The following is a 27,964-nucleotide window of genomic DNA, read 5'->3' as shown; positions in this document are numbered from 1 at the left end:
GCCAAACAGCGCGGTACACTTTCTTTCAGAGAAATAGGGGACTTAAACAAAGGAAAACAAATTAGTAAAAGATGACACAAAACAGAAACCTCTAATATGCGACGGCCATGTCGAGAGCCTAGAATTAAGTGTTGTTCTTGCCCGTCTACCTTCGCAGCTAACACGGGTTTGGAGTGGTATTAACATAGCTTTTTTTATCTACAAGGACTAAGGTTGGCCGCCGCTTGGAAAAAGTCAGTCGGCTCTCCTCTAAGTTTCTCACACTTCTGAAGTTTCAAAACGTCTGGAAAGCATAGCCATTTTAATGCACAAAGGAGTATCGTACATAATTAACGATGGACAACAAATACATTTTATTTCACATCAAATTATTTCATCAACTAAACGAATAACTCATTAGAAAAATAATCAAGTAGATAAATATTTACAGTAGTGAATAACAGACAGAATGTTAGTTATTCCAGGACGTAAATCACTAACATCTGCACTAGAATAAATAGTTTAATGTCTTCTCCACATCTTATTTACGACTTCAAAATAAGCGAACAGCAAACACTTCAGCTGATTACAAGAGAGTGGGCAATTTTATTCACACTGGATCTACCACTTGATGCGCTGAAGTTGAACTTTCTAACATCGAGGAATTTTCATTCTTTTCTTCTGTTTCAGTATCGTCAACTCCGGCCGGATTGGCTATCAAACTTGTGTCTTCGTTACTTTCTCTAAAAAGACAAAAACAGACAGAGAGAAAGTCGTTAATGATTAACTAACTAAATAAATGAATAAATAAATAAATAGAGACAGACAGATGTATTAATAAAATACCGAAAAAGATTGAATGAAGTTTTTTTATCTCAAACACCAGAACTCTCCACGTTCCCATTATTGAAAGCTTGGGGAGCACATCACCAGAAGTGAACTTATTGATAGTACATTGCTGTAATTCTATCCTAGATACCTAGAAGGTCAATTTTCAGTAGATGTATAGGATTTCTTACTACTGTAGGTGGATCAACGGATTTATCAACTATATGTACCACTTCTTTATTAACACATCAGTATTACAAAACATCAAACAAAGAATGTCTCATAAACACACAAGGATAACTTACACACGTGGTTTGTCCTCCAAAGGCAGAGTAGGAGTTGGGCGATCCTCACTGAAGGGTGTGTCTGGAGAAAATTTCAAACGAACCAAACAATCTCGTCAGGCTGATAGTCGTCACTTATAACACTGAAGATATGGGAGAGTGTCAGGGCTATATGAGCAAAAAGTGCCTTGAAGGTTCAATGTTTTCAAGGCGTTTTGGACTCGGCCCCAAGCCTTGGTGCATAGCATGACGGAGTGCATTAAAAAGAAAAATTGTTTTGTAAATAGACTGAGAAAGATGGTAAGTTTCGAGCTCGGTAAAGAAATGCAGAAAGGAGACTTTCGTCTTGTCACGAGCGTGTGACAGAAGAAAAAATTCTGAGTTCCCATGGGGAATTGAACCTCAGACCTCCAATTCCGCGTTCCGATGCTCTACCACTGAGCCACAGAGACTCTACGGTGAGCGAGGTCTATTACGAAATTCTTAAGCATACTGCTAGGATTAGCAATGTTGATAGCCTCATGTTTGTAAATAGAATGAGAAAGATGTTGAGTTTTGAGCTCAGTAAAGAAATAGACAAAGATGTTTTTAGTCTTATCACGAGCGTGGGACAAAGGAAAAATTGTTTTTGTCCCCTTTCATAGTCCCAAAACGAAAATGCAGCAAAGTCTATTGTGCGCAATGTTTGGTTAGTCCATTTCCATCAACAGCCGAACATCTTTTGCTGTCAAATAATTAAACCGCCCATCTCAAATATACGTCTTTCAGTGATGTGCGACGGCGATGTCCTACAATAACGCATGCGCAACTTATAAAACTAGAAATGCAAAGATTTGCAACCGGAAACATCATAGCCCTTTACGTCTGCAGAAATCTGAGACCATCTTAGAGAGCGGCTTACTAGGTTGTCAATCAAATCAAAGGTAAGTGTTTTTATATTGCTCGCCCATATCATCCTTGATCCGGAAAAATCTAACACGTGTAATCGTACGTTGTAGTTTTGAAATGCGCTCATCTTAACTTTATTAAAATGAATACAATCTTAGTGCAAAGATTTCTTGGGCTAGTACCACAGATTAAGGGCTCAGAACAGGCTGGAGTACTTTGGCTGACACAAGTATTTGTTTTTTCAAGCGTTTAATTTTGCTTTGTTGAATTTGTTTTCTGTTTTCACGGAGGGATCATGTTTAGCAGAAAATTGAGCCCAACCAGAACCGTAGTTCCCAGACAAAGGATCGCAGTAAAAGAGATATTAGAGAAGTCTACAGACTGAAATATCCGTCATGTTTTGGAGTTTTCATAAAGCTCATAGGAAGGGGTTTAGAGGCACCTCTCCTATAAGGACTCTACCGTTCAAGGTGCCCTTTTTCTAGCCCTGAAGGGCACCCTTGAGTTAAGGCCCACCTATATTGGTCCTTACCTGCAGCTGGTCTGTCAGCTGTGTTGAAGGGTACTGTGTGCTTAGTCTTATCAGGCTGTACCTTTTGAAAATCAAACAAGACACGAAATTAAATCGTTTGCCATTTGAAAACGACGCAGACCTAATTGTGGGAGGTAAAACATTACTTGCAGGCCAACATTGAGGAGGCCGTAGGAGGCAACAGGTGTCCCAACAAATGTGTTTTCGGGAGTAAATAGAGTATGACGATGGTTGTCAACTTTGCCCCAAAGTTTTTCGCCAGGTTCTCCCGCATTTCACCTTTCTTCAATTATTAACAGTGATTCCACATTATACAGTGAAGGAACAGCCATATCTGGGACAACTTTCCGTGAAATTCGACCTTTGTCCAAGGATAGGGCTATCACTCGATCATATATACACTCGATTGCAAAAACGTTGACACCTAATAAGCTTGATTCACAAACGACAAGACCCATCACCTTTATGGGAAATGTTCGCACAGATACACAATCAGTGATTTACTTCTCTCATTATTCATGGAAAATCTTTTCTCATGATAAAACGTTTTCTTCCGGGAAAGTTTGGATAGCTCTTTGCTGAGTCTCATCGTTTATTATAAACGCTTGTTGCGCGTCAACATTTTTGGAATCGAGTGTATATATATATTTGTTTTCAATCGATGCACATAATTTAAATCCATAAAAATATATTAATTTGGATTGTAAATATTCTAACTCACCAAGGTTCTATATGGTCTTCCAGCTGCGTAATCTTTCCTATCCGTAACGATAACTGCAGGACCGTCACTCTAAAAAAAATAAAATAATAACACAGGATTGAATGAAGGGAAGTGGGGGTGGGCTGGAGCGTTGTTGTCGTACTGAATAATTATTGAGTGATCACACCCCACCCCTCCCCTGTGTGTATCATGCCATAGCTAAATACATGTAGCCAAAGGTTATAAACTGAATTCGCTATTCTTAATCTGTACTAATCTTCTCATCCACAGCTGGGTTCCCTGTGAACTTGAAGTGAGCCACATAATAAACATACCGCGTACACCACAGCAGCATGCTGAAGTCTGGCCGCTTGTCGTTGAAGGGAAGTTCTCAGGAAACTTTCGTCCTTCAGTGCGTGTAACCTAATACCAGAATTTCGGATGTTAAACATTCACATTTTTTCAGCTTCTCAATGCTGAACGAATTAGGAACAATAGTATAACGACATGTTTGCCTCATTCAAAGACGGTGGAGTACACGTAAGGAACTGTTGTTGACTAAAACGGACTCACGTTTGTTGCAAAATGGTGACTTTCATTTCCCATGTTCTGTTCACTCTATCAAGTTCTTTCTGCAACCTAAAAATATAAATGGAAAGAGAAAGAGAATTATCTAAGCATAGCCAGTCAGTCAGTCTCTCACTGAAGCAAATCCGTAGTAAAACTCGTGCAGCTTCCTGCCAGGCTGTCACAGAGGTTGTGTCAAAAGACAGGCAAAATAGAAGCTGGCCTTCCAGCCAGGCAGAACCTGGCTTGAAAAGCAACTTTGAAAGACATGGATAAAATTACGTTCGGTCACTTTCGAATTTTCTGACCCGTTTATCAGCGGATCACTTCATAAACCTCACCTTAGAATCTCAGCTTTCTGTTTCTTCTCAAGTTTTTGTAATTTTCTCAACAAGTCATCTTTCTCAGACTCATTCAGTTGAGGCTTCTCCTGTACCAAGAGAAATTATGAAAGCAAATAAATTATGTAAAATTACTTGGAAAAAAGAGTGAATCTCGCAAAGTTTTTGCGCAATGAGCAGAAGAACGGTAGTAAGTCACTAAGGTTCAAAATTCATGTGCTATATCTTGTTCTTCAAGAAGTGGGAACCATGCAGGTTTTATTTGAGAGGTAATTCAAAAGAAAGCAAGAAAGCCTGGATATTATCACGAGTACGTGTCCTAAAACTAAAACCAGAACCTCCCTCTGCCCCCTCTTCTCAAATACCCAATAAAAAAGTAACAGAAAACTCGTAAGAAAACAGATTATTCAGAGAAGATTTTTGTTATCAGTGCAGAGATTAGGAAAGAAGTTCCAGAATGCAAGATGAACCAACGATCACATGATCATTGTTCTGCATAATCGTGGAATGCAAGATAAGAGCTCCAAGATGGTACAAATTCGCTTCCCACTTAAAACAGGAAGTTTTGTCATTCATTTACCTGTAAACTTTTCACTCGACGAATCAATAATTATGTAAACATTAAAACAATCCACATTGTCATTTTTCCACGTTTAACCGGTTTCCTACTTCCGCTTAACGGCCACAAAATTCTGAGAGTTGTCAGATTTAAAACAAAATCTTGTGTTGCACATAATTCAAGGACATAGCAACACTTAAAAATAATATTTACTACGCCAAAAAATGTTCGGAAAGTGAAGAAACCCCTCTTTAGTCAGCAAATTCAGTTTTCATTTACCAGGTATAATCCATATCGCGTTTGGGAATCGTTTTATTGTTCACTTGAAAGCTCTTTACGTCGCTTTTAAGGGCTTAAATGTCCATAGCTTTCCATATCGGGTCTCCTTCCGTAAAGTTACTTTCATTTAAAGTTCCTAAAAGTCTATCTGAATCGAGATGGAACGGAAATACCATCTCGAAAATCTCAAAACTCGCGGCCAAACTGGGTGAGTGACTTTTCACATATCGAGACCTTAATTTTGTTATTCATTTCATTGCATATGCATTTCACTCGAGGCTTATGACAATGAATCAACAAAACTCTGTGCATTAAAAAAAATGGACTTAACCTTCCGCAGTCGATTGTTTCCCAGATCTCTTACCCGTTGCCCCTCACCCGGCCTTACCATTCGCCTGAGCCTGGACACCAAGACGCCTGGCTCATAATGGACAACTGGGACCCGCTCAGTAAGTGGTCGTCCGATGACAGTGGTGCTTTCAGATGGTGCAAGAGTGGTGGACTTTTGGTGCAGGCACGTATGAGGTAATAAATGAAGTACAGTGCATTGTGCAGGTTAGTTGAGCAAACTTATGAATGTAACTGAACGTCTGGATCGATACTGACACACTACCTCATGGGATACTTCTGCCTGACTCGCTATGCGCCCAGCTGAAACTAACAGATGGACTCGGCTCGAAAAACTACCCTTTCTTCCTTCTGAAAACTGACGCACTCGTGTACACCATACCGGTACCCCGTCATGGTCATTTTGTGTGACATTAGTTGAGCAACTTTATCAACAGCGTCCATTGCTTTCAAAATCGAGTATCCTTCCGCAAAATTACTTGTTATTTTGAGCTCCTAAGAGTCTATCACAATCGGGATGCAACGGAAAAATCATCTTGAAAATCAAAAACCAATCGCGGCCAAACCGGACGGGAACTTTGAAGTCAATCGCAGAGAAAATCTTTCCATCTCGAATTTGTTTGACGACGTCATAAGCGTCCACATAGGATTACGAAGCTAATAGTTATGTTATATGCTTCACGTAACGCACGGTCTATATTTCAAGTAATTTGACGCATGGAATGTGTAAATCAATGCCTTTCGACATGAGTCCAAAAGTCACGACGCAACCAAAGAAAACTTGAAAACTTTACACGACGAACAAAAGAACATCCCTTCTTGGTCGAAAACAAGAGTCTAGTAATACCCTGAAAAATCCTTACATTTTGCAAATGTAGAACCAATAACAAAAGAAATCTTAACATGATCTTCCGTTTGGCTTACAAGAAATGCCTTCGAAAAGTTCCATATCTCCAGCATAACGTACCGTTCAATAATTTTTTATTTACTTCACAACGTAACTGTATCCAGAATAATGAAAAAAAAAAAAAAAAAAAAACACCAAACTGAATCTTCTCCGTAAATCTGATAAAACAGAAAATCAGTCAAACAAGCTCGGCCCTTAGTTTCCGTTAGACTTAAAATCAAATCTAGATAGACTGGTGACGACACTTTTTCACCCTGTAGCATAGCTCAGGTCAGGTCAGCGGTCACTAAACAAGATTTTTTAAAGCTTCGAGCGAAAGAGGCTAAAAGTTCCATTTTTTTCCTTAATATTTTTCTAACTTCTTAGTTACTACATGTGAGTGTTACTGTATTAATGTCTTCTGGTAAGAGAGGAAACGAAAAACAGTCCAACGATACACTGGAAGATTTCGAAACGTTTTTGCGAGAATCGCTTGCCCAATTGAGCGAAGGTCAAAATAAGATTCTTTAGTATATCAATTCTTTAAAACCCAAATTCTAACTCAACGAAGCTTCCTTGTTTGATATCTCCGGACAACTTACGACTCTCAACATAGCTCGCCTAAATGTACATACCTACCTAAACGTTTAACCTGTACTAAGTGATTCTAATACCTGTGCAAAATTTCAAATCGGGTGATAAACCCTTTTTCTACAGGATCCTTAGACAAACATTACATACCTTAGTTTGCTGGCTCTCCATCAGCTTTCTCTTCTCATCTATAATTTTTTGTTCTTTAATCTTCTGATCATGTGCTCGCTGCAGCTCCTCGACTTGTTTCCTCGAAGCTGCCATTAACTGACAGAAAGTAAAAGTTAGAGACGACTTAGGGTGGACTCTTAACGAAATAGAGAAGGCAGTGGATGTGGAAACATTGGATTTGGATTGAGCTTAAAAATGGCTGAGCAGTTGAAGTTAAAACTGAGTGATGATGTATAAATAGAGGAAGCAACTGACTTCGATCAAGAAATGGACTCAGGAAACGCAAAATTGAGTTTGGAAAAGTCTCAAAAGTAATGGAAAGAGTATCACCAGTTGTACAAAATATGGTAAACACGTGGAGCACCAGGCCAGGCCAGGCCATGCCGTCTAACATAGATATAACGCCCAGCGAAGACATTTTATTATCGTAAAGCTTGAACACGATTGGCCTATAGGCACAGGGATACATGTATGTTGAAAAAATGAACGCATTTGATTAGCAGAACAGTTTGAGCGGAATAACATACATTTGTTTTCGTCTCCTGCAGTTTATTGTCCATCTCTCTTTCTAGCTGTGCCCTTTGACTTTGTAGCTGCACAAAGGAACACAAACATAAAAAGTTTAATTAAGGATTGTAAAGTTTACTCCCACTCCAAACTCGCTGCAAAACATCGCTCATTATCTAAACAATGTTTGTGTTGCGACCCGCTTCCCCGTCAAATTCTGTGAAGTACTAAGAAGTTTAAGTGAATTAGATTTTTCATTTGATCAGACATAGGTTCCTTAAAAAAAAAATACGCGATTTACTTTATCTCTACATGACGGAAAATTCAAATTTTCTTTATTTAAAATACTGAAAACTCGCTGCAAAACAACCCTCTTACTAAGAAGTTTTAGGGGATTAGATTTTTCATTTGATCAGAGATAGATTTCTCAAAAAAAAAAAAAAAAAACGCAATTTATTGTGTCTACATGACAGAAAATTTAAAATTCATTTACCTAAAATGCTGAAAATTATGCTTATTTATTTCACTTAAAGCTCACATTTACCGAGAAGAAACAGTTTCGATTGAGCGTTGTATTCGACTCAAATGAAAAACATTGGAAGGTTCAAGAGTAAAATAATTACAGATTAATTCTACTGACCAGAAAATGCTTTGATTTCATTGGAAAATGAAAATTGGACTTTTCAAAGCTGAGAAACTTTATCTTGAAATAGGTTTGATCGAAGTTAAACGTGGTATTTTTAATCAGAATCATATTAATATTAAACCAGTCACCAGTCATTTAAACTGCCCTTCGTATAATGTAATGGAAGCTATCAAAATAGAAACAACCTTTCAATTTGTATAATTTAACGGCTTTTATATACAAGTACCGAGTTTATCTGTATTAGGAATATCTTCATATTTATTGCTGTTATTTCTTACAAGAAAGAATATGGTAGTTTGATCCACAGTTTTGACCTCTTCATTTTGCTGGTTAGAAGAATCTTGATCAATAGAATTTTTATGCTGAGAAGAAAACATGGATAGTGAAAAATAAAATTGTAGACATCTACAAAGACTACAACTACATATATGCAACCATCAAAACATGCAGTCCTCCATGATTATGTTTATCTGTAAACGTGCTTGAAATATTAAGTTTAGCTTCAAAGAATTGAGAATATTTTCATTCTGATAGCAGTTGCAGGTCAGCCCGATAAAAATAACCCTCCCCCCGCCAAACTTTGTGAATTTTAGAGATTTTATGTTTAATGTGTATACATATCTGTAGGAATTTTTCGATATATCAATTGATTATGCAGTAACTGGAGTTAAAGTTGTAATTAACAAGAATTCTTGTAATATGTTGTTATGGAAATACTAGAGGGCTATTAACAAATCATTGGTTAAGACTGAAACTAAAACACACTCCTAATTTGGGCCTTCCATGAAAAAGTGTCTGGAAACTAACCTCAGCTTTGAAGTTGTTTCGTTCATGTTCAGCTGCGAGCAAAGCATCGGAAAGATCTTTCTTCAACTGGTAAAAACATCGTGATCACACCGGGAAACGAAATAAATGACATGATAAGTAATCACACGGTGCAGTGTTAATTTTCCAAAACAGACATATCTTGTTACAGTGTACATGATAAGTTGGATTATTCACACGTTTTGATTGTTTCCTATTCCTGATCTATTGGAAGACCGACACATAGATGACATCAACATTTTTATCTTGTAAAATAAATAGATTTCATGTTGTCGTGGGTCTGTACAGTAATAGATCATATCAGACATTTTGACGTCATCTGTGATCTATTACTGAACAGAAACATGGCATCATGGGATCTATTTGCTCAAGGAACATGGTAAAACACGTATCTTTGTGATCGAGAGGTCTAGTTCTGGCCAATTGCCTTGATGATTGTGTTGTGTTTCTTAGGCGAGACAATCAATCTTGTACAGTTATTCTCTTCACCCGGGAGCGAAAAGACGTGCTAAGCAAACTTTTATGGAGTTTTAGTAAACTACTGAGAACTCGATCCAAGAGGACTAAAACAACAAAAAATAATCTAATGACAACTCAACCATCTACAACATATAAATCATTTCAATCACCTGTTGGATTTGCTGTCGATCACCTCTAAGTTGTTCATTTAAATCGTCAATATCAGTTGCTGAAAAGAAAATAACACCATCAGAGATGTTTACACACACATGTGTTATACTATGAATACTCAGATTTTCCAAGCTGTGAAAAAAATGGAAAAAATAAGCAGATCTTGTACATAATACACATATCATAAGGGCCCCATTGAAAACTGTCAGGGTGGCCTCTGAGTTACCTCTTAAATGTTTGATAATGTAATGAATGACCATCGTAAAGGGTTTCTAATGCTGACGTTCCCGGAGCGTTAGCCCTTCGTCGGAGCGAAGATACGCGTATACTCGCATGTCAATACTAGTGTGCATAATTGGTTAAATACGCACGCTATGCGCGTTCAACGCGCATATTTTGGTCCCCTTATCTTAGAGTAGCACTATGATTGTGAATACACTTCTTCCACTGTCAAACTCACCTAAACGCCTGTTCTCAGTTTCTTTGTCATCTAGCTGATTCATCAAATCATCCACTTTATTTTCTAGTTTTTCAACTTCCTCTCGCAGCTCATAAATCTCAGGATTTGTAGCAACACTACTTGCTGATTTGGGTCTGTTGAGTGCATCCTGCAGTTCTCTATCTGCTCTTTCCTGTGCATCTCTCATCTGCATCTTCATCATCTCTATGATGGAGTCCTGCTGTTGTTTAGCTTTTTTCTTTTCTTCATCATCGTCTTGGACTTTTCTGAGCTTTTCCGAAAACTTCGCTTTGTCTTGCTTGCTCTTCTTTGCATAATACTCCTTAATTGAGAACATATAATCAAAGGTAAGCTTAAGTGTATACTGGTGCCAAGCTAAGTGGCCCACTCAGTTAGTGCTTATCCCGGTTTCCTTGGCATGAACAACTAAGAGTATCACTACTCCCCCCTGGATGAGATGCTACTCCACCACAAGGTTACCCGCAGCATTTCATCAGGCTTCCCTGACAATTCGTCAATACCCATTTATACTCTTGGGCTCAGTTGTTCAAAGGTAGTATAAAAATCCAACGGTTAAATTACTATCCAGTAGATAAGTGTCGTGAATACTTGTACATACTGCACTATCAACCAGATAGAGATATACATGTATCCAGTGGATAGCGTTGTCCACCCTTCAAATAGCTGAGGCTTGGATGATAAGGAAAGTCACTATGAAAGTAAAGTGTTTTGCCCTAAAAGACAAAACATAGACCAGACCACTGCATCTTCCACAAGTAAATTACCATAAAAGGAGTGTCAAATGCATCGTTCAAATAACCCTGCACCTGACTCCAAAAAGTTGCAGTTACTGGTTTGGAACATCATTTAAACTGAGAGCCTAAAACATGCTCCCCTGACAAGAACTAAAGTAGTCTGAGAGTAAAGGTTTCATCAGGTCCATCAAAATATCATGATATATCAAATGGACTGAGCTACAATTATTGTTGTCATGAAATGAAGAAGTAGTATCTTAAAGTACAGCTGTGGTTTGGAGATTGCATTCTTTGCACTTGTCAAGAGAACTGCAAAAGAGAAATCTCTACCTGGTGTTGGCTGGAGATTTGGGTTATAGCATCAGCAAGCTGCTGACGGTAGCTTCTTCTGATAACATTAACACGCTAAGAAAAAGAGAAATGATCACAACAAACTAAAATACTTAATAATCTGATTATAGAGTTGAGATTTCTTTTGTGTGATAGTTGATGAGGGTAAAGCCTCATTGGGTCTGTCACTGTGCTCACAATATATCATATGCTCAAAACCTCAGTGGGTCTGTCGCTATGCTCACAATATATCATATGCTAAATCATACACACATTTTGATTGGTTCTTGTTTGTGATCTATTGGGGGACAGATGTATACATGTAAATGATGTCCCCAGTGACAAGTATTTGCAACTTTGTTATATAAAACAAGCACTTTAGTTTCCATGTTGCCAATTGGGTCTGTGCACTAACAGATCGCTGACAGAAGATGTCAAAATGAGGAAAGAGCATCAGTGGCATGCTCAATTGAGCTGCATGTGCCACTTATGTAGTACAGTATTTTGATGTTATCTGTGATCTGAAATATTACTGAAAAGATGCATGACAATTAACATGGAATCTATTATTTGAATAGATCACCAGTAGCACAAGCCATTAGAATTGTACCATTTGTGACAGAACCCTAGTCATTTTATGCAGACCAACATTTTATACTGACCAACGCCAGTTCCTTTTTTGAAATGTGGATTCTTTTTCACACTAATTAACTTACATCTTCATGCTGTTTCTCCAGTTCCAAGATTCTGTCATTGACTCTACAATATCTGCAAGAGGAACACATCACAAACTTTACAATGCACCCTCTACCCACACAAATCTTACATAAAAAAACACAAAACAGGATAAAAACTGAGAGAAAATAAAATTCCTCTTAAAGCAGTGTTTCTGATTTCATTCACCTAATGGATTGCATGTAAAAGTGAGAGGCATAGAACAACAATAACAATCAGTGTTCAAGTCAACAACAACAATAACAACAGCAACAACAATTGCAAAATCCTGACATCTGACATGTCAGATGATCATGCCATCTGCACCTTTATCAGACTGAGCTCATTAATAGTTTCAGCTTCACAAAAGAAAAGGCTTAACAAACTCCTAATCTTACAACACTCTCTCCGTATGACTGTACCCATACTAACTAACCCTAGAGTGTCAAAAGCCAATACTTACAAGTCCAAAGCTCTCTCTTGCAGTTTATTCTCATAATCTGCTTGAAGAACATGTTTAGCATAATGCAAACTCCTTTTCAGATTCTCAATGTCCTTCAAAGGAAACAAGAAAATGTCAGTGAGTAATGTGTTGGAAAATGTTCCATCATTTCCGGAGTGTCTATTTGGTGGTTTGAGCTCCAACCTCACTCTTCCAAAGTTGATTTGTGAGTTCCCCTTTACCTCTGAAATAATTCCCCCTCCCTCCCCTACATGTAAGTGGGTAGAAATTTTTCCTTTTCCTGGAGGGCTGTATCAGTTCTAATTTCCCACTGAAAGACATAAATATTGAGTGAAGGTTTCAAAGGGGAGCATCTGTTTAGATACGTTAACATTGCAGTTATTACTCCTTCCATCTCATTTCCCCTAACCCCTCCCCCCCCCCTGCCCCACTGAACCTGGCTTGCTTTTTGTTCACTCTCTAGGTGTACATGTTAACACCTATTTTTGTGACAACCATGTGGTTCATGTTGAAAATGATGCTGAATTAGGTACAAAAGAAATTAAACTTTCAGAGCATGAAATCCCTTGAACTTTGATATATGTTTTTTCCTTTCTTTGCACATTGTCACCACATATATCTAAATACCTTTGCTGTGGCTGATTGCTTGTCTTTTGGTGTCAACCCTTTCTTTATCAAAAGTATGTTAACTCTCTTATTAATGGTGCGGTAAATATAAGCTTGTAAGCTCCTTTCATTATACATCTTGCTACTTCTGTATTTGGTTGTGACAATTGTCTACAATTTTTTCATCAAAACTGACCCTGACAAGATTTTGTAAGACTTCTGTCATCTCCTTTAGCTGTGCTATTTCTGATACTTCAGTTTGCGAAGACCTGTCTTGACTGAAGTAACCAACACGGACTTGGTCTGCAATGGATGGTCTAAAATAAAGTTATTGAGAAGATGAGATGATTATGTACAAAGACACACAGGAAGAAGAAACAGCATCAGCCTTTCCATGTGTCAATTAACAATTGGTTCATACGTCAGCGTGCGTTCATCAAGATATGAAGCACGCGGGAAGTTTGGAGAGCACGAAAGATGCGTAAGAGGCGTAGCCAAGAGCAACTCTAGCTTCTCGAGTGCTCTCCAAACTTCCCAAGTACTTCATATCTCAATGAACGCACCCTGATGTATGAACCAATTGTTTTATAACATTTTCAACCCAATGGAAAATTTTTTTTCTCGAGGGATTTGTTTGTTGATGTCATGAGCGTGCACAATAGGAATAAAAAGCATGCTTGCGCAATTGAATTTGGTTAGACTAATTTACTAGCTATGTTATAAAGCATTACATTTCATGGATCTGAAAATCATACACATGCAACTAAAGTTTTGGATAGAATTCTGCCTTTACAATGTACATACATCAGATTGGTAGTAAGAAAGTTGGAAAGAAGGCCAAGACATTCTAAAAAATTGAATGTTGTTTTTCAACCAAAAATTTTCTCTTTCTTTAGCTGGTTATCAGCCTGGGAAAAGATATAATAAAATAATCTTTCTCAAGACAATCAAGCACAAAGGGAAACTGCAAAATCTTGTGGCAATTTTCAGCATCCTGGATTGTTGCTAAGAAATTTGGCCGCTGGCTAAGATTTTAAGTGAGGCAGCTCAAAGATGGTTTAACTTGACACCCAGCCTGAAAACATCATTTGATTCCCAAAAATACTACCTACCATTTCAACCACCGCCTTTTGCCATTAGTCAGCACTTAGCAATGCCCCAGAGCATCTAAAAGTTAATTTTGAGGCAAGGAGTAGGAGGGACTTATCAGAGAAGGGGCTTAAATGGGAGACTTGCATTTATAGCACACAGATATGACTCTAGAGATCACTTTTAAAAAGTCAGCCACAGTATCAATAAATAAAAACTATTTGCCAAAGTGGAGGTGGCTAGTGGTGGATATTTACTGAGCCACAAGGTGGCAAAGTAAATATTCACTGCTAACTGCTGACACTGAGGTGAATAGTAGTTTTAATATATAATAAAATAGTGCAAAAATATAGCACAAAAACATTATTTTACCCTCTGTATTCCTACATCAATTACAATATTTTCCGGCAAATTCCTGCCTGAGTTGCTTGGAGGTGAACAGCAAAGGATTAATTCATAGTTTGACTAGCCAAACAGAATGCACTTTCAGTGCTATCCACTGGTTATAGTATATACTATTCCATATTGTTTTCATATACAAATTATGTATTTGAACTACTCTACAATTGGCAGAATCTGTCCTAATTTTTCCAGCCAATTTTGCCACCATTTCAAATTATCTCATCAGTGTGACAAAGTCAAAGGCATTGACAACATTAAATATAAAATGCAACACTTTGTCATATTTAAAAAAGGAATGGAAAAGGAAAAGCATATTCCTCTTGCTGCTTAACTCCTTAAGTATTTTTAATTCTCTTTATAGCTTCAAAATGTATTTGAGCATCCTAACAAGATCTTTCCTCAAAATTTGTGTTATCCATCAGTCTGTAATTATTCATTTTCCTACAGTAATATATTTTCAACTCACTGCTTGGTTTTCCCATGCGAGGGAGGAAGGACATAAAAGCGTTCTCAGCCAATATATAATTTAAGTTTACAGGCGTGTACATAATACTCAAATCACAGCAGGTGTTATCTTAATTTTTGTGTTTCTGCCACTTTACATGGACCGCTTCACAGTACTCGAACAATCATCCAGCTAAAGGGCTGTTAAAAAACTACAGATACATTGATGGACCACTGAACGGCCTGACACAAAATCAGCTTTCATTTCCCTGTGATCTTTCCCTTCTCGAGTTGGAAAATAAATTATCAACAATTATCTGGTTCGTCGCCATCGATTGTTGCGATTCGTCAGTCACGGATATCAGTGCGGAGGATTTAGAAATCGGTTGTAAATATCGGGAAAAGAAAAATACTTTATCTCTCAACAAGATTCTCTGACAAAACATAAATAAAGAAACGGAAAAATAAAAAGAGGTTCTTGAGGTTTTCGAGGTTAAACGACCCATTGATGACGCAATGAAAGAAATAAGAAGTCGGAGTTTTTGGATCTGTATATAATACTAAGCTTGAAATGTTTCGACATCAAAAACATATTTTCAGGTTCGAAAATGAAAATCTGGGTGGCATTACCTGACCAAAAAGAACGGAGTAGCTTATCAGAAGTCAAGCCAAGATATGGTTGATTGAATTATTTTCTGTTAAAAAGCAGCTGTAAAAAGTTATTAAATAAATGTACAACCACGATCAAGAGTCGCACTCGACGGAAACCAAGGATAAAATGATTCAAATCTACCTGTATTCATCCAGTTCCATTAACGAGCCAGGGAAATTCATGAGTGCAGGAGAAATAGATCCTGGTCTTGACGAAACACTTTTCCTAACTGTAGGTGACATTTCAGGCGTTTGGATCGCCTTCGGCTCTGCCGCCATGTCTTGTTTTCTTTTGAACTTGCCTTAGTAACCGCGTTCAGCTCGTAATGTAGCCAAGGGTTACCCAAAGGGGAGGTGTAGATCGAACAGGCTATACGCTATTTTTTTGGCGCGTCGTAACCACCAAAAACAGAGAGAGAAAGAAGAAGGAAAGGGAAAAAAAAAAAATAACCGGGGAGGTGTAGGCATCAAAATTGCCTTGGTATGTCATAAAGGGGACTAGAGAGCTAAGGGCTTGGCAAATGTAAATATCTCATGAATTCTGTTGTTTCCAGTTGCTCTGATTTTCAAGATCCTGCTATTTCTTTCCCACGAATCGAACAATACGCAGAACGGATAACCTTTTCATTTCGAGTGCCATTATCAATGTTTTTTAGATAAGGTATGTGTAAAGATTTAATGACTCCAAAGATATTTTATTATAATTTTTGGCAAAATATATTGTAACTAACAATCAGTTGAATGACTACGTGAGTTATCTTCGCATATATGATTTTCATCGATATCCACAGTCATTTAAACAGATATATGGTTTTATTAAAAACTAGATCATCGGATAATGCAATTATTTAAGAGTTTCCGTTAACCGCCGTCTGGTTAGCTCACGTGGACTATTGTGCGGGAGGTCTGGGTACGAGACCTAAACCGGACCCACACTCAGGGTCTTAAAATAACTGAGGAGAATGTGTTGCCTTTGTTATGATATCTGCAAGCGGTTAGACATTCTAGTCTTCTCGGATAAGGACAAAAAGCCGTAGGCCCCGTCTCCTGCATCTTCTCAGTACTGGTTAGAAGGGGACGTTAAGGAACCCACACACTTATCGCAAAGAGTAGGAGACGTAGTTCCCGGTGTTGTGGTCTGCCCTAAGTTCTGAAATCGGGGGCATCTGCTAAATTTCCTTCAAAAAAATTAGAAAATGCTCAATACAGTCTGACCAAAGGTGCATTTGATCATATTCCGATGTTAGTTTGCGCCTAATAAATGATAAATTATTATTATTATTATTATTATTATTATTATTACTATTATCATGGTTAATAGCCTTTATACCATGCTCTACAAGTATGGTAAGTGTACATTGTACGTAACATTCCGTTTGTTCTTATAGTTCTTATAATAATGTTGGGAAGATTTGTCTTTATTTTGGGGCATTTTTAATTAAATCATTATTCCACTCGCGCTTTTTGGATATATAAACAATAACCTCTATTTAGCGCGAAAATACGTGCGGATATTTGTCCGCGAACATTATCTGTTCCTAGATGCTCAAAGTTTTCCGACAGCTAAGCTCGCGAAAAACTGTAAGCTTCGAGGAATAAATAATGCTCAAAAACAAATATACGAGCATGTTTTCCAACAAAATATATAAAGACTATTGAATTAATTATCGTTCAAGTATTTTGCAACGCGCATGCAAGTATTTTGTAACCTGGGGGGTGGGGGGTGGGTCGAAGGGTTTTGAATGTGTCACATGATTAAGCCCCTTAGGGTCTGTGGTATTCCAATAAGCCCCCCCCCCCCCCACTCGCCTCATTGGCATTCTACTTTCTGTAGTCCAAGTTTTTTTACTCTGTTACTGCAACGACGACTGATTTCCCTTCCCACTCTCCGTGAAAACCATGTGATTCCCCCATAATTCTCGACTCCCCCCCATCCCAGGTAAGGTGATAGATAATAGGGACCTTAAGCAGTCAGGACGGCAACGCCAAGGAAGACTTCGATTGTAAAATGAATTTCTGCCTTTAATTAGAATTTCAAAAATGGCTGCATTTGTTTACCGTCTCATGAGGCGCCACACCTCAACTTCAGCATAGCGTATAAAAGAAGCGTTGAGTTAAAATAATTTGCCGTTGCGGTTTCGGTTCGCAGGCGATGCAAATTGTGATGATTTCACGTTGTTGTTTTGCATAGGACGGCTAAGAAATGTATAAAGTTTTAAAACGCACGTGCCGAGCTATTGTTCTTCCAATTAGATCTTTTGTTTTTCCGTGTCCTAGTTGCCGTCGCCGACGTGGTTTGCTTAAGGTCCCTAATGCCTGGTCACCTAGGTGATAAATAATGCCTGGTCTCTTAGGTGATTCACTTGAATTACCTGAAATTCTGTGAACTGCCCTCTGAGTCATTAGTAAGCAAAGATTTTCTTTCAATCGAGCAAGCAAGAAAGGTGAGCAAGCAAAAAAAATAGTGACGTAAGGAAATATGTAAATAGAAATTTGGTATTAAAACACCTGGATATGCTTGTTAGCTGCTTACAGAAGACTAATTGTATTTTAATCTTCAGAATATCGACAAAATTGACATTTGTTTATATAGGTCAGCTGTTAAAATGCAACGTTTTTCCCTCCCCTGATACCATCGCGCACTTCAAGTTTAAGAGAGGGAATAGGATTTTCCTCGATCGCTTTAAAATAATTTCCGACATTATATATCTCCCTAATTCGATTTGAAAGAGGTGTAAACTTGTCCAGTTGGTGCGAGTGAGATTTTTTGTAATTGCTTCTGCTTATAAAGGCAATGAATTTATGCCGCATGTATTCTATTGAGTATTTACATGCGATGCAAATGTTCAACATACATTTGAAGATATTTGGAAATTATGTTACTTTCTTAGCTAGCTTATTCAAACCCTGAGTACGAAAAATTCAAAGTCCAGAGCTAAATGTTACAACGAAAAAACAATATGTAAAAGAGACCTTTTGAGTGCATAATGAAAATTTAATTTAGAGAAAACGTGATATTTGCATTTTAGGACTAATGACGGAATGATTTTCATGCGAATTTACCAGTGTCGACACAAGGCTAACAGGACTTAGCTTGGGTTTCAAAGGCGCAGTTTGCTGTTAGTTCGATAAGTCGATTATTTGGTTTAAATACAGCTCGTCAAATTGGTCAGAGACATTGATTGGAAAAAAGAAATTTCATAAAGAGGGATTGACATTTATGGGCCTTTTGGTGAAAAGGCAGCCCCAGGAAAACGAAAATGTCCAACGCTTTTAATTTCGTATTCGTCAGTATCTGTATACTTGAGGCAGTCGTAATCATTGTTGGAAACGCTCTCACCTTCTGTGTCTTCTGGTCTCAAAGACTACGTCTCAAGGGAACTTATTATATTTTAATGAACCTCGCTGTTTGTGACTTTCTGGTGGGATTAACAGAGACTGTTATTCTAGCATGCTCGGAAAAATTTCGGGAAACTACTGCACCAAAGCGTAGTAGAGGAGAAAACGTTTATGGTTTTTGGCAGGGATTCCAGACCTTTTCCTCTATCACGTCGGTGTTTTTTCTTGCACTAATTTCGCTGGAACGGGTTTACGCTGTGTTATATCCTCTGCGCCACCGCGTAGCAAACACAACTGCTTATATTTACAGTATCATTGTTGTGTGGGCACTCGGAATTTGCCTGGCTGGGATAATTTTTTTGAAAATCTACTACGCAAAAGTAAACGAGATAGCTTTTGTTTTATCGACTCACTTGAGCCTATTTATTGCTCTGCTGATTACCTGTGCCAGTTACATCACGATACGCTATCGATTGCGCAGAACAGCATCATCATCTGAGTTAGTCGAGGGCCGTATCCACAACCAATTCAGTGTAGAACACAGCTTGCGTCTTTCCAGAACACTTCTCGTGGTAGTTGCTGTGTCGCTGACTCTTTGGCTACCGGCGTTTTTCGTGTATACCGCGAGAGTTTTTTGTCTGAGATGCATCCCTGAACCTGCAGTATGGGTCGTAAAAAGCTTGCATTTGGCGAACTCCATGGTGAATCCATTCGTTTACAGCTTTAAGATGACGGTTTTTAAAGATGCATTGAAAAAAATGTGGAGAAAACGAAGAGCAAACATTGAAATTGTAAGACCTGTTTCTGTAGAATTGCAGTGAGGGCAACTCTCCCGGTGGTTTCAAGAAAGTATCGAAATAAGATCTGTTTGATCAAGGTTTCTTAGACGCATTACGCAAGTTCCAGTATAAGCATTCTTCTTTCTTTCATGTTACTAGTCAAGTTCCTCTCGAATTCAACAGTGGATTTACTGGCGCGCATTTACTGAAATTTGCATTTACGGAAAGTAATCTTCCTTTCGTATTTTAGATTCCAATCAGTCTTCTAAAATCTAGTCCTGGTTTCTCTAAAACGAAGCTTTGTTTTCAACCGCATATAAGGACCTTGTTACCTTTTTTGTCTGATGTTCAAATTTTACTGGTTATTTTTCACGGTATTTAACGTATAACTTCAACACGGAATTAACCACGGAATCTCCCTCCTTTAGTTCTTAGCAGTTTTTTAATTTTTTATAACAAATCATCAAAGAAACCGGTCGTTATTTATCTTCAGGACCAGGAGGAAGGGGGGGGGGGGGGGGGAAAGGGTCAGGGCAAAATCTGGCTCTGTAATGTTCTAATAATTCCTCCCTTATTGGCAGTCAATTTCCTAAAATCCCTTATACTCTGTTGGCGACGACTGATCCCCTCTCTGTCCCCCCCTGAAAACCATGTGATTCTCACCTAAATCCTAAGACTCCCCACGAAGACTATTCCCTCACCTATCTCGTACCCAGATCCTACCGTGTAACTGAAATGTAGGATCTTACAACCGCTTGGCCGTGGAAGGTTTGGGTACAAGACGAGTCCCTCCCTTACTTGAGGCTGAATATGTTAACTAATCTAAACGTGTCCATTTTCCTTAAGGCATGTCCTTAAGGAGTCATAAGTTGAGGTGTGCTGTAAGCCTTTCTAAAACCTCTTAGGGTAGCTAGCATCTAATTCCTGCTCACGCTATTACTGGCGAATCAAACATTAAGGGCTTGAGAATACCGGAAATTATTACCAGAAGCTGAACGCTATTAGCTTGGTTCTTAAACAAATTCTCTAGGTCGTTATAAAGTAAATGTATAGAAGATGAAGAGTATTGAAAACATGCAGAGTAAATTTACAGTGTCATGGGTTAAGGAACTGTCAAAGGTGAAGTTAGAAGGTAAACCTAAGAAATTGTTTCTTTAAGTTAAGCACACGTATTACGGAAGCGCCGTGTTCTTAATCTTGGATGTGGTTTCACTGGGATTGATTCAAAATGAAACAGCAATCAAAAATAAAAAAAAAAAAAACAAACAAAACAAGATGGTGTGATGTCATACATGCGTAATGAGGCTAGTGATTTTGAAAAACAAATCTTGAAGGAGTCTGTTGTTATTCCATCTTCGAATCCAGCGATACAAGTATCATATGAAAAGGCAGCGATAACTACTGGGTGGGGGGGGGGGGGGGGGGAAGGGGGTTAAGTAGTCTCTTGCCCAGACCTTCCACAACCCTACAATTAAAGTTACACGGGAGGATCTGGGTACGAGATTAGGGTTTTAAGAGAACCTCATGAGCTTCCCTTCGGTTATACTTAACCCACCTGAACTCAGGCCCCGCAAGTGGAAGGCGTCTGGAGGATTGACCTTATTTCCGTACCACAAGGGGGAAGAAAACTCCATAAATGATTTTTGTTAGTCTCAACATTTCGAAAATTTCCAAAGGAAAAAAAAACTCGGCTACTTTTAACGTATTATAAAAGCTAATCAGGTTAAATATAAATCAGCTTCCGTGTACGGTTAGGCTAAGCCTATGTAAACAGGAAGCAAAACAAAAAGAATAGAAAAATAACATCTGTGCACCTGCCTCTGCGTCCGTTTTTGATCTTTAAATTGATTGCCTTTTGGCATTCAATTTGAGAAAGCTGGCATGTGTTTGATTAACAACGACTTTTGTTTTAAAACGTTTGTTCTCCGTTGTTGGAGAAGTAATGAGTTTACTAATTGCACTTGGGTGTATTTTTTTCGATGATGAGATGATATATAATGGATTATTCTGAGACCAACTTTCGCTTTGAGCGTTTCATTATTTTGCTAATAGGTAATTCTAATATTTTAATCTCCAGGAATGTATTTCCACTCTTTCCACGTACGCATCTAGTTTACGCAATGTAAAATCTTTCTTGTTGAACCATAATTCGTCGCTTGAGTTTAAACCGAGTGTTTGTTTAGTTTTGTTATGCTCCTGTCAACAGAAGTTTCATTGTTTGTGATAGGCGTGGTTCGCCAACCTGTAATGGAGACTTTGAAGACTTAGGGAACCTTTAGATAAATAATGATTTCCTTATTCTGTTCATAATTGTTTACACAAAATTTCTTGTAAAAATAAGGGAAGAAAGTGTTTTTACTGAAAATTTATCGGCCTCTGGGGAAGAAACAGCCACAGAAAGACAAAATGTCTAAGGAAGTCGCTTTGATATTCATTGCTATCTACGTAGTTGAAGCGGCAATCATCGTCATTGGAAACCCTTTTACTATTTTTGTCTTTTGGACTCAACGATTCCGTCTTAAACGAACTTGTTACCTTTTGATTAACCTTGCAGTTTGTGACTTACTCGTGGGAATAACAGAGCCGATCATTCTCGGTGTCTCAAAGTTCCAAGGAGTGACTGCAGCTGGACGAAGAAAAAAAGGGAATATGAAGAATTTGTTGAGCCTTTTGTTTACGTCTACCCAAGTCCTCGCTTTTGCCACGTCGGTGTTTTTCCTAGCCCTTATCTCGCTTGAACGTGTTTATGCAGTCTTGTGGCCTCTTCGTCATCGCGTAGCAAAGACATCTCTTTACATCTCCAGCATTATTTTAGTTTGGGCTGGTGGACTTTGTTTGGGTGGAATGTCTTTGATGGAGTTGTACTACCCAGCTGTAAAGAAAAGAAATGTCGTTGTCGCCACTAGCATATCTCTTTTCATTTCTCTGGTGATTATTTGTGCCAGCTACTTCACTATCCGAACTCGATTGCGAAGTAGGAAACCAGCATCTGGATTAATGGTCCATCGCAACCAACAGTTCGTAGAAAAGAGCTTGCGACACTCAAGGACATTTTTTGTAGTAGCTACTGTGTCGCTGGTTTTTTGGCTACCAGCATTTGCTGTGAACATTACGAAAGAGTTCTGCTTATGCTTTCCTGCACCAGTGATTTGGTTTGCAAGTGCTCTGCGTTTGGCAAACTCTATGGCAAATCCGTTTGTGTACAGCCTTAGGATGCCTCTTTTTAAGGATGCATTAACAAAGCTCTCGAGAAGGCGTGAAAGAAACTTTGAACTAAGATCTGTCCGCAAAAGTATCGCTGCAAACGTGAATCAAGGGCCATCTGAAATGTTGTAGTACAATAAGGGTGTAGGAAATTTTTTTGGAAGCTTTTTTGAAGCCCGTAATTTTATTTCGTGTCAGAGGCCCGTTTCTCGAAGGTCCCACTGACTTCGCAGGCCCGTAGAGCTGTTCTGTTTTCATTCTGGATGGGTCTTCAAAAGTTTTAAAAATCATTCGATGAAACTGTTAACATTAACGAAAAGAATGGAATGGTTAAAGTGCCAGAACCTGCTCACCTATTCTTTAAATTTTAATCTCAAAACATGTTTTCTAGGGCCCGTTTCTCGAGAGTCTCGGCAACTTAACCGGCCTGCAAAGTTGTTCTGTTTACATCCAAGATAGGGGTTACCAAAATTTTGAAAATCATACAATTAATTAAATAATCAGCAAACGAAACAAAATGGATTGGCTCAGGTGTCAGAGCCAACTTCACTATTCATTAAATTTTTACTTTAAGTTACCGGGACGTTCGAGAAACGGGCCCATGAATTAACTCTTGATTTATGAAATAAACTACAGAATTACTCGCGGCTCACCATCAAAATTGGAAAGAGACCCAATTCAAAAAGATATTGATCACGGTTACATCCACAAATATTTTTTAATAGATAAATCGATCGTTAACTATTGTGCTTCATTTCTTTAGCTAACCTAACAGTCATTTCAAATTGCATATTAATGTTTTGCCAATTTCGCGAACACTTTGAAGAGCAAACGCTAAGCTCGAGAGACTGGTAATGAGTAAAAACGACAGTCCATAGTACCTCCCTCGTTTTCGCACCTAAATGAGGAGCGTTAATCTCCAATGGAAAATCTACATGAAAGAACTGTTACGATGTTGGGCAAAGGTGTAATGAGAGCGAGAATCCGCAAATTTCTTTCTCTCAAGTTTGTACAAAATTTCGTAGAAGTTTCCTTAAAACAACCTAACATCTTTCGCGGTGTTTTCAACAACATTTTCCTCGGAAAGAGAGAAAAAATCATCTGCCAATTATGTAATTTCGCTTTTGGTAAGGAAGAAAGGGGACTTTGTGGCGTTGGCATTGAAAAGACTCGTGGGAAAGTTCTTGCGTAGACGTCCGAAATTATTTTGACACACTAACAAACTTTCAAGTAAAGATAACAAAACCCTCATGATATCCTAAGCTTTCTTTTTAAGTTTTCTGGTATGGTCTGCATAGACAAAATCAAATTTTCACAAAAAACTTGATTGATTCATTAAAATTTCTCGCGTTTTTAGACAAAAAGAAAGGAAGGAATGTAAAAAAGCAACGCGACATTAAATTTTGAAATCTAGTCACTCGAAATCCTGATTTTTTTTCAAAATTTGGATGATTTCCTCATTTTATTTTGCAGCTTAAAAATCAGAGAAATTCGTTTTTTAATGTGTTTACTCTTTAATTCTTTGTATATAATCACCTCTGTAACTATAATTTTTCCGTAGTACGAATCAAAATTCATTGTTATGCAGGAAAGATCACGAAACGAAGGCTTCATTTCCATATTTTTCGGCTCTTAATTTTTTCTTCAATTTTCCATGTTTTCATCATTTTCATGTTATCTGGACGAGAGAGAAAGGGAGAAGACAAAATTACATTTGTGACCATCAATCATTTAGTGATGTAACATCCTATGTGCACTATTCAAAGTACAACGATGAAATCTCTATTTCCCCCTTAGAAGTGCCATCTTTAGCATGTTCTGGCGGCTTTTGCGTGCAATAAACAGTGAATTTTGCCATGTACACTATAATTAAGGAAACGACTGGTAAACATAATTGAACATGTTTCTTTCAAGGGTTTAGTTAATAACTTTTGAAGCTCTCTCCACTTTCGGTCGTTTTGATTTCGTTCGTTTTAATTTTGGTCGTTTTGATTTCGGTGTACCCTTTCTCCAAGCCATTAACGAGACAGGCCAAGTAAAATTACCGACTTTTAGAAGCAAAATTACCACAAGGGATTACATTTTAATGTTTTGCTTTCCTGGTAATATCCCTTTAAACAAGCCTGAGATTAGCCGTATTTTGAGTTGAAGCGCAAAATCGCAAACACATAAAGAAAAAAATTGATAGTATGGTATGTTGAGTAATATTTCATGGTAAATAAAGGTAAGGATTGACTAGTTTCGTACGCAGCTTAAATTTATAGTAGTTACCACCGACAAAGTGGATAGCAAAAGAGAAGGATTAGGGATTCATTAAATGTCGGTTTAGAATAAATTGATTTCGTGGTCATTTCGGTTCACTTATCGTTTGTAGGCTTTATTTTAGCTCTTTCGCACGCAGCAATAAAGACAGCGCAAGCCGAAATTAATTGAACTTTACTTGGGATTAAATAGAACTATTTATGGCGGTTTCATTAGTCGCAAAATACATTTATAAAAGCGGTTACGCATGGAAAGATTCGCTCAATAATTTTGTCGATGAGAAGATATTTTGTACTATATACTTTACCTGTTAAGCTCTTATCCGCTATTTTCGAAGTCGATGTTTTAGAGTATCATGTACAAACCTTAGTTCCTAAAGGTCTTTGACTTTGAGATCGGACTCAATCCGTATGGTAAGAAAAATCTGTATATCTTATATCAAATGTTTGTTACTAAGTTGTTACTTTTTTGAAAAGCATGAAGGGACTGCTAATAGTAGAAAAAATGATGATCCAACTTCTCCGACAGGTACTTGAAAAAGATGATATTTAAGGAAAAGAAACATTCTCTCTTTATGCGCGTAAGAAATTTTAATTTTTTTGCCACCCTTAGGCAGCCCAAGGCAAAGTTGTAACAAATTTCGTCCGGAGAATATAACACGATCAGATCCAGAGGCTTTCCCGATTACAAGATCTGAGAAAATCTGCAGGTAAATATCAACGATCGAAACGAAAAGCTCTAATTTTCGAACCCACCGTGGAATATAAGAATATCGTAAGATTTTCCCCATGAAACACATTTACATTTGCAGTATTTGGTTGATTTCGTACGCTTCCCAATGAGACTATTATTTAATTTTTGTGATGGAACAACTAGAGGCTAACTCGATAACTTTAGAATTACTCAGTGTGTTATAAAGATTTCCTTACGTGATTTACACGATAGTGAATAAAGTATATACGAAAAAAACTGTTAATTCAGTTTTAACACGAAATAACGGATCTAACATTAAAATGAAAAAGTATTTTAACTTGATGAGCTCATAATTTCATTTTACATTAAGGTTCAGGTGGTTTTGACCTGAAAACATGTTTCTTCATTTCTTTTTTACAGCTACAGGTTACAAAGTCAATCCTAGCTGGATTTCACTCTCAAGGGAGGGATCATATAACTGCCGTTGAATTACAGAGGTATAATAAGGCATTTAGCCAGAAAAACTTGAGGAAGACCACAGCTGTCTATTAGTTTAATTAGTAGTAAAAAGACGAAAGAGGGAAAATTTTAAAGGAGTTGTGTTGGTGTTTTCAGGTGTGCAGTTATGGCCAATAACTTGACCCAGCTTCCATACCAAGCATGTCTTGTCCAGAATATTCCACAGGAAACCCAGCATCAACTGCGAGACTTCACCAACTACGGTGTCCGACCAATGGGCATGCTCTTGGCCGTAATTGGGTTTTTTTGTAACGCGCTTGTGGTGTTCACCGTAACGCGAAATAGATCGTTGCAAAGTCCTTCATTTTTGATGCTGTGTAGTTTATCAGTAACTGACTTGTTGTATACCTCATATTCTATCTTTAGAGATGTATCGGCGATAGCCGACAAATACATGTGCCCACCTTCGGGTGGTTCTGGTGTATCCTCGCGCTTATCTCACGCGACATCTATTCTGTGTTTGTATGCCACGCTTGCAAACTTGGCATTGATAAGTAGAGATCGATACCTAGCAGTCAGAAAACCCTGGTGGTATCGCAGTAACGTGACTAGATACCGTGCTATTGTCAAGATTCTCGTAACATGGGTGATATGCATTTTGGCGGTACTTCTGGTAGAGTTAGATATGATTCCTTACGGAAATGTTTCTGCTCTTTTATTCTATCTTATTTGCTTCCTTGTTATCATTATCTCTTACATAGGCATATTCTCAAAGAAAATGAATCCCACTGAAACTCAATTGCGCCCTTCATTGGAAAGGGAGAGGAGAATTGCAGTCACTGTGGGGATAATCCTCGTGGTATTGTTCCTGACGTTTCTCCCAGCTCTTATGTCTCCGCTTATTTTGCACTTGTTAGGCATAATGAGTTTAAGCGCTTACAGGCCTTTTTATACATTCTTCCTCCAGCTTAATGCATTCTTAAATCCTTTGCTGAACTTTGGTAGGAGTAAAGACATGCGCACAGGGCTAAGAAAACTAATTAAACTTTCTCGCCAAATTCAGCCCCAGGCCGGCTCTTTCAACCGAGGCCAGAATCCACATACTTCTGATTCTGCTACCATGGGAACGGAGAGAGCATCTTAAGGAATTTAGAAAGTGATCCTTTCTATAAACTGGAACTTGTTAATATTAATGCTATGAGGTAAATGACTGTACACCGAATTAATTATAACTTGAAATAGCGAGGTAGAGCAAGAGTTACAGTTCTTTAAGAAACCAAGTGGGTTTCGTTAGGTTTCCTTAAAAATGCAAGGAGTGAGGTAAATTTGGAATGAAATAATGTTTAATTTCAGGTTGTTTTAGGATATGTGAAGCTTTCCTATAGGTAGAGCAAGAAGTGTTCTTCCCATTACTGATGAACTACCGAGAGATCAATTGTACATGGTTATGGAAAAAAAATCAGATAGATACTACAATTTGGCATAAACCGAATCCGTGCGCAGGAAAAAATGTTCATGAATCATTCCAGAGAGAGAGAGAGAGAATGGTTATTTTGAGGTTGTTTTGTATAAGAATTAAGGCTACCCGGGGTTTCTACCGAAAGGTACTTTAAACCATCAAGAATGGAAATTTGATATTGTTGGGTATAGATGAACAAAAGGAAAACAAGGAAATCAGTTGTGACATAATTTAACGAGTGCAGCATAATCTGATTAAACGTAAAATGGAATTCTAGAGACCTCTTAATAAAGA

General features: G+C 38.0%; 3 protein-coding genes across 6 annotated transcripts; 2 read left to right on the top strand and 1 right to left on the bottom strand.

The window, feature by feature from the left end:
• Positions 1-581: 581 nt before the first annotated feature.
• Positions 582-15,761, bottom strand: LOC131791179 (uncharacterized protein C10orf67, mitochondrial). Of its 4 annotated transcripts, XM_059108500.2 has the most exons (19): positions 15,618-15,761; positions 13,086-13,206; positions 12,284-12,375; positions 11,823-11,874; positions 11,107-11,181; positions 10,022-10,343; positions 9,561-9,619; positions 8,914-8,979; positions 8,385-8,468; positions 7,481-7,546; positions 6,933-7,049; positions 5,346-5,459; positions 4,120-4,208; positions 3,785-3,850; positions 3,547-3,634; positions 3,233-3,301; positions 2,512-2,572; positions 1,113-1,173; positions 582-722 (listed from the first exon to the last, which is right to left on the bottom strand). In XM_059108500.2, the coding sequence occupies exons 1-19, from the start codon at positions 15,752-15,754 to the stop codon at positions 590-592; spliced, it is 1,872 nt and encodes a 623-aa protein (XP_058964483.1). In that variant the 5' UTR covers positions 15,755-15,761; the 3' UTR covers positions 582-589. The 4 variants fall into 4 exon arrangements, with proteins under 4 accessions (XP_058964483.1, XP_058964485.1, XP_058964484.1 ...); XM_059108502.2 differs by lacking the exon at positions 5,346-5,459; XM_059108501.2 differs by lacking the exon at positions 8,385-8,468.
• Positions 15,762-18,735: 2,974 nt separating this feature from the next.
• Positions 18,736-19,635, top strand: LOC131791118 (sphingosine 1-phosphate receptor 1-like). Its single transcript, XM_059108431.2, has one exon. It carries the CDS (start codon positions 18,736-18,738, stop codon positions 19,633-19,635), a length of 900 nt encoding a protein of 299 aa, XP_058964414.2.
• Positions 19,636-21,999: 2,364 nt separating this feature from the next.
• Positions 22,000-23,022, top strand: LOC131791119 (sphingosine 1-phosphate receptor 1-like). The gene has a single exon (XM_059108432.2). The coding sequence runs from the start codon at positions 22,000-22,002 to the stop codon at positions 22,927-22,929; it is 930 nt and encodes a 309-aa protein (XP_058964415.2). The 3' UTR covers positions 22,930-23,022.
• The last annotated feature ends 4,942 nt before the right edge of the window (positions 23,023-27,964 follow it).

Source organism: Pocillopora verrucosa, chromosome 10 (assembly GCF_036669915.1).
Source record: "Pocillopora verrucosa isolate sample1 chromosome 10, ASM3666991v2, whole genome shotgun sequence".
Lineage (NCBI taxonomy): Eukaryota > Metazoa > Cnidaria > Anthozoa > Scleractinia > Pocilloporidae > Pocillopora > Pocillopora verrucosa.
The sequence above is the reverse complement of the archived record's forward strand: the minus strand, read 5'-3'. Positions and strand labels throughout refer to the sequence as shown.

Bases quoted from the DNA above. Each gene is read 5' to 3' on its own strand.
- LOC131791179 (XM_059108500.2), bottom strand. From the start codon at position 15,754: ATGGCGGCAGAGCCGAAGGCGATCCAAACGCCTGAAATGTCACCTACA. The intron at 8,469-8,913 runs GTTAGTTTCCAG...TTTTCTTCTCAG, and splicing joins GAAACAACTTCAAAGCTGAG to CATAAAAATTCTATTGATCA. The intron at 723-1,112 runs GTAAGTTATCCT...TTGTCTTTTTAG, and splicing joins TTGGAGGACAAACCACGTGT to AGAAAGTAACGAAGACACAA.
- LOC131791118 (XM_059108431.2), top strand. From the start codon at position 18,736: ATGTCCAACGCTTTTAATTTCGTATTCGTCAGTATCTGTATACTTGAG.
- LOC131791119 (XM_059108432.2), top strand. From the start codon at position 22,000: ATGTCTAAGGAAGTCGCTTTGATATTCATTGCTATCTACGTAGTTGAA.